The 10,091-nt window shown below is 33.6% G+C and overlaps 1 protein-coding gene across 1 annotated transcript; it reads left to right on the forward strand.

The window, feature by feature from the left end:
* The first annotated feature begins 960 nt into the window (after positions 1-960).
* Positions 961-10,091, forward strand: LOC109171354 (putative late blight resistance protein homolog R1B-19). Its single transcript, XM_019320436.1, has 4 exons — positions 961-1,447; positions 1,484-1,767; positions 8,697-8,906; positions 9,299-10,091. Exons 1-4 carry the CDS (start codon positions 979-981, stop codon positions 9,338-9,340), a joined length of 1,005 nt encoding a protein of 334 aa, XP_019175981.1. The 5' UTR covers positions 961-978; the 3' UTR covers positions 9,341-10,091.

Raw genomic sequence — 10,091 nt, forward strand, 5'->3', positions numbered from 1 at the left:
AATTGTTTCATGAGTAAATACTCAAAATGGTCCCTCGACTATAGCTAAATTCACAAATTGGTCCTTGACTTTTAATTTTAACCAACTAAGTCCTTAACTTTGCAATTTTAACACGATTTGGTCCTCCGTCTATTTGACTGTTTGTTGACTGTGATTTTTGAGGATATATATGTAATTTCATGGTCCATCGTCGATTTTTTAAGGTTCCGGTTGCATTTTCAGACCGCACTATTACATTTGAATCCACCGCCGAAAGCAATCTGCCAAATCCTGTCGCCTTTCTTCATCCTCCTTTTGGATTCAATGTAGTTGAGTTCGTACCAGAGTGAAGAAGACAACGTGTTTCTGAACCGGTGCAGCGTCATCCTGGAGGCCTCCATGTGCTCCGGTGAGAGCTGCGGGTATTTCTGGAGATCGTCGATGACGGCGCGGGCGCTGGCGTTAATGCAGAAGTGTTTGAAGGACCAAATCGTGTTAAAATTGCAAAGTTAAGGACTTAATTAGTTAAAATTGAAAGTTGAGGACCAATTTATGAATTTAGCTATAGTTGAGGGACCATTTTGAGTATTTACTCTTGTTTAATTTATTTAACTTTGCACATGGACAACCAATACATATGGCACATAAAAAATTCACCCATTTAATTATATTACAACTAAGCTAATGAAAAATAAAAAGGATTTGCACTTGCAGACATCACATATGGCACATAATAAACAAATTTTCGCTAGCTGTAAGATTTCACTAATCTTTACAAGTTGCAATTCTGCTAAACTCTAATCTTTACCAAGTTGCAATTCTGCTAACCAACTCATCTCGTGCAACAAACACCTTCATTCTCCAATCTCTCCAAAAAAAATAATAATCAGATTTCTCCAATCTCCAATCTCTCACGTCAATGGTCTTTCGCATTACCCAATTCCACTCATCTTGCTTCTGCTAATCTTCACACCTACACCAACAGAGAGAGAGAAAACAATGGCTTGTGTAGCTGTAAATTCTCTTATCAGAATATTAGAGCTCGAGTTCTTTCATCCTGAGCCTCGTCCAATCCTACAAGAAATGGAACTCATCCCTTTTAACAAAGACCTCATCCAATCTCTCCATGCAAAGCTTGGTTTTCTGATACAACTGTTCGATGAGTTCAGAATGGATGGTGTTGAAGCAATTAAAGACTTGGAAACAAAGCTCAGAGATGTAGCTTTCAGAGTAGAAGATGAAATTGAACTCCATGTGGTAGATCTCTATGAAGCTGATCCCTATCTCTATTTGGTAGATCTCTTTAAAGAAGATGACGAGGAAATGGGACAAGGGTACACTTATGAAGCCAAAAAAACCCAGTATTCTCATAGACTTAGTCATGTATTGCAACAAGCAATAGAAGACATTGATGCCATTAAAGAAGAGCTGGAGAAAGTCATGATGGAGTACAAGCATGACATAGCTGCGCAAGGAAGGAAGACTACTCTTGCTGATGATGTTATTCCAAAATCTGATGATGAACTTGTCAAGATGGACGGTTCCGGTTCCTCCAATCATGCTTCACACACTGAGGACATAATGGTCGGGAAGAACAATGAGTTCGAGATTATAAGGAAGATGCTAATACAACATTCATCTAAACAACGAGAAGTTGTCTCAATTCAAGGTATGGGAGGAATCGGCAAGACAACGTTAACAAGACGAGTTTATGAAGATCCATCAATTGTCTCCCACTTTGACAAGCAAATATGGGTTGTTGTATCACAACATCACAATAAGAGACAAATGATGGCTGGGGATCACCATCTCGCAGGTTTACCATCTCGTGACAATACCAACGACTATGGCTGGGGATATTTGAGCGATGTTAAAGCTTCCGCTGTAACGAGGCAAGTTACTCGTTTACTACAGTTTGTGTTAGTCTTAATATTATTATCTAACATTTGGTATCAGAGCCCAATCAATTCCTGCCTGGTTGATTAATTAGTGCCAAATATATATTTTGAAAAATATATTTGTTCTTTTGTTTCCTGGAAAACAATTTTAGGAAATTCAATGTTTGTCTAGCATATGACAGTGTATATTTTTTGGGAAATATGTACTGCTGGGCTGTTTTTCGTTTTCTTTTGGTTTCTTTTCAGCAAAGCCTTCTGCGTGGAATTTGTCGCCGATGATTTTGATTCCGGTCGTTGTTGACGAGGGCGGCAACTATGAGCATTCATGGACAACGACGAAGGGAGCATCGCTCTAGCGACGCGAAGAACGCGGTGTGACGTTGTTGAGGATGCGACTTGGAGTCGCCCATGGTGGACAACGGCGGCGTCGGTTTTCGCTGTTCCTCAAGCTTTGAGCTGCGATGACGAGAGTCCGCGGAGGTTGGCTGAATTCCCGGCTGCCACTGCTGCTCCATTCGCGGCGGCGGGCGGCGACCCTCAGCGAACGAGGACTGCGTTGGCGGAGGTCTCATCGCATGAAGAAGACTGGAGCGGTAGGCTGCGATGTGGCTGGATTTCCGGCCATGGCGGCGGTTGTTAGCGCTGTGCTGGGTTTTCCGGCGAACCGTTGCTGCTTCCTCTCCTCCTTCGCGTTCTCCTCTCCGTAAGGCCGTCGGCGATGGTGGCTCCGCGATGAAGACGGCTGCTGTTGCTCCTCATCTGAAGATGGCGGACGGCTGGATAATGGCCGATGCTTCATCCCCTTCGCTGGTTTTCCGGCATTTATTTGGAAGAGGAATGAGATGACTGGTACGCAACGTTTCTTTTTTTTTTTTTTTTTCTGCAATTTACCATTATTTATTTTTACCATATAAATATTGCCTCATTGAATTGAATAATATATATATATATATATATATATATATATATATATTAATTTTGGTAAATGGTGTTTATATTTGGTTTAAAGTTGACATCTTTATATTACCTTAATTAATTATATATTATTTTATTGGCAAGTGGTAAATTACATGGTAATTGCTTAATTTTGAAATAATAATGCCTTTTAGTTATATTTTTTTAAATTTTGGCATTAAAAATTTCAAATTGAGATTAATTATGCATTATTTGTGATTGAATTATTACCATTATAGTAATTCTTGTCACAATTAAATTATTATTCATTTTTGAGCAAATATTAATTTCTGATTTGCTATTTGAATTTTAATTTAATATTGAGAGTTGTATTAATGTCTTTTAGTTTTCTCTCAATTTTGGCATTATATTCACAATTAAATTATTATTCAATTTTGAGCAAATATTAAGTATTAAATTTGCTACTTGAATTTTAATTTAATATTGATGTGCATATTAAAATTGCTTGAATTATTGCAATTTATTTAGTATTTATGAGTTAACAATATATTAATTTGCAAAATTCAAACTTGCTTTGTATATTTTTTAAATTATTTTATTATAATTGTACATTTAGAAAAGCATTTATTAAAGTTGGATATAGCATATTATTAACTCATAGATTTTATATTAAATATCATTCAATTTTGGATCCTTAGGCTAATTTTGGACAATATAGCCTATTAAGTTAGTTTGTTGGTTTCTCATTTAATTTTGAGCATATTTTAGTCCTAATTTTCACTTGGGACTTTAAAACCTATTTTTTTTTATTACAAAGGAAGGGGGATACCCATACAATCTATGCCTACACTGAGGCTCGAAACCTAGACCTCCCACATAGGGGAGCAATCCGATACCAGTGGACCACAAGTCACCGGTCTTTAAAACCTATTTTGAACAGGCTATTTAGGACCTATCTTAGTCAGTATGGATCCTACTATTATTTGATTGATATTTTAATAATAATTGTAGCACATTTTTTTTGATTATAACATGTTTATTTAGTTTCAATTATTACTAACTACCGTATTTTGTTAACGGTATTTATCGTTGGTGATAATATAATGTTTGGATCTATTTCCATATTAGAACATTTATCATTCATGTTATAATTAACTTGGGACATTAAGGTTTATGGGCCTGACTTAAGTAATTTTGTGCTATAATTATTGTCATTGTCTGATTTTGAGTCATTAAGTATCTAAGGATTACAATTACCATTTGAAGTCATTAAGACTTATAATTATTGTTTTGGCCATTAAGAATTATTTACTATTATTTAAGTTAATTATGTTTTTAATCTATTAATAGTTTTCGGGGCCTTAACAATAACATTCTATTTTCTTAATGGTAAGCAATGTACATAGTTATGTTGCCTTTACATTATTGGTAATTTGGTTATAACTTAATTTTAGTCTCCGACTCATTACAGTCTTGATTAATTATTATGTGGTAAATTGAAATTAATATTTAGCATCCCTTAATTACAGTTTTACATTTATTGCAATTATTATTAATTAATGTTATTAAGTTTAGGGGCTAATCTCATTTATTATCTTTCATAATAATTATTAATTCATGGTAATCTACTATATTTGGTACATTGGTAAGATTACCCATGTCACTTCATTTTCTTACCAATAAACTGTTGCGTACCATTGGGCGATTCAATTAAACACTCCGTGAAGATGGGAGATTTTGGAGATTTTTCTTTGCTATCGCTGTTAGTGCTATTGATAGATGTAGTTTGCATCATTAAGGTACGCAAATCATTAATTACAGTTTATTATTATTGGTAACTACTATTATAGCTGTTTACCATTTTGAACTAGTCACATTTTATCCTTAAGAATATGGAAACATTAAGATATGTATTACCATGTTTGTCATTATTAAAATGTTCATAGTGATTATAATGCTCCTTATTACTATTAATATTTTAATTAATGATAACATTATTTTTATGGTATTAAGTCATGAATTGTTTCCAAATTGATTTATGTGACATTTATTTTCGGACTTAAGTTTTATTACATTTTAAAGTTATATCCAAAAATGTTTTAAAGTTTAACAGTTTTAACTATTGTTTTTTCATATTTAGTCTCCAAATTAACATAATACTATTATTATGGCTATTTATTGCCTTTTTGGTTTATTTGCGATTTTTTGCCATTAATAATATTATTAATTGAGTTTTGGAGAGTGATTTTTTAATCAATTCAGATTTTGGAAAAACATGTTTTCTTGGCAATTTATTTAGTATTTGAATTATGATTTTAGATGGCATTGCCCACATTTAGTTAAGTATGAATAATTGAATACACATTTAGTGTTTTTCATACTCTTTAAATTGTTTTATGCTTTTAATCACATTAAGTGCATAATATTAAGTTTAATTATGCAGTTGAGATTTGTGAGATTTTATTTACGAATAAAACATATACTATGGCTTGATATTTGTGAATTTAGCCTGTTTCTCACAAAGTTGATTTTATGCAATTAAAACTTTTCCACGTGGGCTTATAGTTTTTAACATTTCAAAGTATACATCTATTATATTATTATTCAAATTTTGGATTTCTTTTGGTTAGAAATCATACTAGTTTTGAATATTAAGGTTATTGCTCATATTTAAAATTGTTTTGGTTTATGCAATTTATTTAGAATATATGAGTTTAATGTTTGATTTTATGCATACTTGTCCACTGCATAATATTCTGTTTTTTTTAAATTATGCAATTTTATTATGCCTTTAGAAATGCATACTTTAGGATTGAATTATATTAGTTCCTTATTAAGTTGGACCTATGCATAAAACTTTAGTTGCGGTAGTGCCTGAATTTATGTACGTTTAGTCTGTCAATTTAGTTCATCAATTTAAAGCCTTATCCATAGGTGAATCTACAATCTTATAGATCTCCCAAACGCTTTTACTTCAAACATGAGAACACATGACTTAGGGAAGTTTCTTGGGGAGGAATACTAGTTCTATGGCCCTGGCTTAAAAGCCTTGTTGCTACTAGTCCCCTTGCGACGCTACTCTGTTTAAGGAGTTGGTATTTAACCGAGCTTCGTCTCGACCAACTTTCCTGGGAGTATACCTAATAATTGTCTATCATGTGTTGGTTTAATTTGTTTGTTAGGCTTTAAATTCCCCTGCCAAGTGATTACAATTTCTAGATTAATTAAAGAGTAGCCACATCATCTTTAATTTACTAAAAATTGTCTAAAGTTCAAATCACATAAAGATGGCAATGATAAATGCCTAGTGATCCTATAATTTTAATTAGTTAGGGAATAGCCACAGCATCCTTAACCAGTTAAAATTATATATTGAGTTGTTGGGTCACATAAAATTTGATGAATGTCTAGTGATCTTATAATTCTAATTAGTTGGGGAGTAGCCACAGCATCCTTAATCAGTTAAAATTATATATTGAGTTGTTAGGGTCACATAAAGTTTTAGACATATCAATTGTGATTAATTGTATGTAATATGATGGAATTTAGCCCACAGGCAATTTCGTTATATTTGTATGATTAATTAGGATGAAATACTGAACTATGATCATAATTTAGCCCACAAGCAATTATGTATCGGGATGTAGTTTAGTAGGTTTATCAGTGATGATAGGAATAAAGATTCACCTCTATCATGAAGCTTAATTTTATGATGTAAACTTTAGGTCATATATCTTAATTTGCCCACAGGGATTAAGATAAGGAACATGATCTCTTAAGTGTTTTTTGGTCATAATGGTTGTAATGAATCTAATTGAATTAAAACTTCAGCCCACAGGCAAGTTTTATGTCACTTGATTCTTCAACCCATTTGATAATTGTATGGTTGTAATGAATCTAATTGAATTAAAACTTTAGTCCACAAGCAAGTTTTATGTCACTTGATTCTTCAACTCATTTGCTAATTGTTTCATCATAAAATTTCAGTTGGATCTTATTGAGTAAAACTTTAGCCCACAGGCAAGTTTTATGTCACTAGATTTTTCTGGCCATTTAGTAATTGAGATAAAATACTATCATAAGTGTTTAATTGAATTTAATAGAATTAAAACTTTAGCTCACAGGAAGTTTTATGTCAAATAAATTCATCAACCCATTAGATAATAACTTTATCCCAATTTCTTAGAATTTATAAATTTAGTTCAATTATAATTCTAAGTTTCATGGTTTGCATTGGCAAAACATGTATTTAGTCACTTCCTTATTTTTTCACGAAGCTTACTTGGTTATTTGGACTAACTATAGTAAGTTACGTGGTATGATATACCTCTTTTGGATTCCAATAATAAAATATATCTTCTGAGCCGAATTCCAACTTGGTTTTGGAAGGCGTATTTTATTATTTTAGTATGTCCAACTATGGTGGAGAATCATGTCCTCATTAATTATTCATTTAGTTGGAGTATAATTGGAACCAAATATTGATTATTTAGTATGCCCAACTAATGGTGGAGAATTATATCTTCATTATTTAGTTGGTCAAATCAATTATGAGTGTTATATCATTAATTTGGCTAAAGAATATCTTAATCAGTGGGAGTGATCATTTAGGAAAGATCATTAAGATACTCCACTAAAGTTGATGGATTTAGTTGTTTTCATACATTCCAAATTGGATTGTGCGTCTAGCAATAAGTCCAAAAGTTTCCACAAGTATTAATTTAGTCTTTTGTTCTTATAATTCATAAGTTCATTTCATTGAACGTTTGGTTCTACAACATATTTATGAAAATGTTGTAACAATATTAATGAATTTATTAGAACGAAAACATTTAACTTGTGGTACACTGCCAATTAATAAATTCTTTAGCAATTAACAGAGTCTTTAGTTTCTTCAAAATTGATCCTGGGCCATTTTTGGTTTGTAAGGCTCAAAACAATTTTATAAGACATAATAAGACTCGTAATGTTCAATTAATTTTGAGGTGAACCTTGAGATTATTTGGGAAGTTGGTGTATGTTTAAGATTCCAAATTATTGACTTAGACCTTATGGTTTATGTTATTGGAATGTTTCTGTGACTTGACTATCTTTTGGCTATCTTAATGAGTGGGAGTGACAGACGTGTCAACTCCAAGCTCTTAGCCGTTAGAGGTAGTGTTTATGTTAACTTATAAACAAGTCATAGAATATAGTTAGCATTATGCTAACATTAAGAGATCTCTACTTAAGGCATGCTTCTAAGATTTTGGAGATCATACAGTGAATTTGGATGGTTTCTTTCTTCAGTTGTGCACATAATATATTTTGAGAAACATCCATTAAGGGACTAAGAATAAACGTAGGGTTTGTTCATAAAGAACCTAAGTTAGAGAATTTAAATGCATGTGATCATAGTAGATATTACTCACTTGATTAGTAGATGACGTATTACTATGGTTCTTGTATTTTGTTCTTTAATGAAGGTTGTGCCAGTACTTGCTCCAAGTGGGAGAATGTAAGTATTTTCCCTAAATACAATATATTATAATATATTGTATTATTGGGTGGCTGTGGTGCAAGTAGGAGATTGAGTCAATTAGTGACTTAATCTGTTATGCAACTCAGGATATTCAGTTAAGCTTTAACTGAATATCTGCCTATGTTGATGGCATGTAGGCTTCTAAGCAAAATAGTCCTCCCACAGCTACAGCTCCCGGGTTCAGGACACGTACCATCACGTATTCGGGAGAGAAGTGGTAGACAAAACGACACTAACCTTTATTCTGCAGGTTTACCATCTCGTGGCAATACCAACGACTATGGCTGGGGATATTTGAGCGATCCTAAAGCTTCCGCTGTAACGAGGCAAGTTACTCGTTTACTACAGTTTGTGTTAGTCTTAATATTATTATCTAACAACAAATGCTCTTAGATCTTCTTGGTTCTAAAGACAATGTAAACAACAATAGTGATGAGGACCTAGCATTACGGCTCTACCAAAGTTTGAAGGGTCAAAGGTACTTGGTAGTGATGGATGATGTATGGAGCAGAGAGTCATGGAATGATGTTAGCTGTTGCTTTCCAGATGATATAAATGGGAGTCGAGTATTGTTGACTACTCGCGTTGCAGAGGTAGCTATTTGTATTAGCTCTAACAATTACTTTTCCCATCAAATGCAGTTCTTAGATCAAAGTGAAAGCTGGGATTTATTTCGTAAAAAAGCCTGCAAATCTCATTGTGTTGAATTTGAGACAATTGGGATACCAATTGTTGAGAAATGTAAAGGACTGCCATTAGCAATTGTTGCGGTAGCAGGTTTATTTTCAAAACTCAACACACTAAATGAGTGGAAAAATACTGCTAATGCTCTAATGAGTTCTTCAACATCAACTCTTGACGATGAAGAATGTTGGAGAATCCTCTCATTGAGTTATAGTCACTTGCCCCATAATTTGAAAGCTTGTTTTTTATATTTAGGAGTTTTTCCGGAAGATTATAAGATTAATGCTAACAACCTTGCAAGGTTATGGGTTGCGGAAGGATTTCTAAAGGCATTCGAGAATGAGAGTTTTGAAGCGGCGGCTAAAAGGTACATAAATGAACTTATGGATAGAAACTTAATTCTTGTAAGCAAAAGAAGTAGTTGTGGAAGAAAAATTAAGGAGTTTAGAGTACATGGTTTATTGCATGGCTTTTGTGTAAGAGAAGCTCAGAAGCAGAGTCTTTTGCATGTTGCGGATGAAAGTGGTTCCAATTTCCCTGAGAAAGGTATTCGTTGGATAAGAATCCAAAAGGTGCCATTTGAAGATTTTGACATCTCTGCGTTACATTCTCTATCAAAACACTGCCGGTCCATCTTTTATTTCCCGAAGAGGCCCAAAGATTCAATAATTTTGAAAATTTTCAGCCTATTGAGGGTACTCTTTGTTACTGATTTCCATTCGCCAAGTCCGACTGTTCATATCCATTTGAGATACATACGAATAATTTACGGGCAATCTCGTCCTTATGAGTCATTATTCTCCAGTGCTTGGAATCTTCAAACATATAGTGTGGATGGCCCTCTATAGGATTGAAGCATTTGAAGTACATTCCACAACTACAGTATATTAGCAGTGATGAAAAATTTGTGGATCTTTTCCCAAATCTGTTCATCAAAACTTGCAAGTCATTTCTTGGTGATGGCGAGTTTGATGAAGATGAGGAGTAGATGATGCAAAGCTATAGCAAAGAAAGACTCTAATGAATTGCAATACTGATGATGGGTCCACATGGAGCCAAAATCCAATAAAAGAAGGGTGTGGGAAGAGCAGATG

The sequence above is a fragment of the Ipomoea nil genome, unplaced genomic scaffold (assembly GCF_001879475.1).
Source record: "Ipomoea nil cultivar Tokyo-kokei standard unplaced genomic scaffold, Asagao_1.1 scaffold0317, whole genome shotgun sequence".
Lineage (NCBI taxonomy): Eukaryota > Viridiplantae > Streptophyta > Magnoliopsida > Solanales > Convolvulaceae > Ipomoea > Ipomoea nil.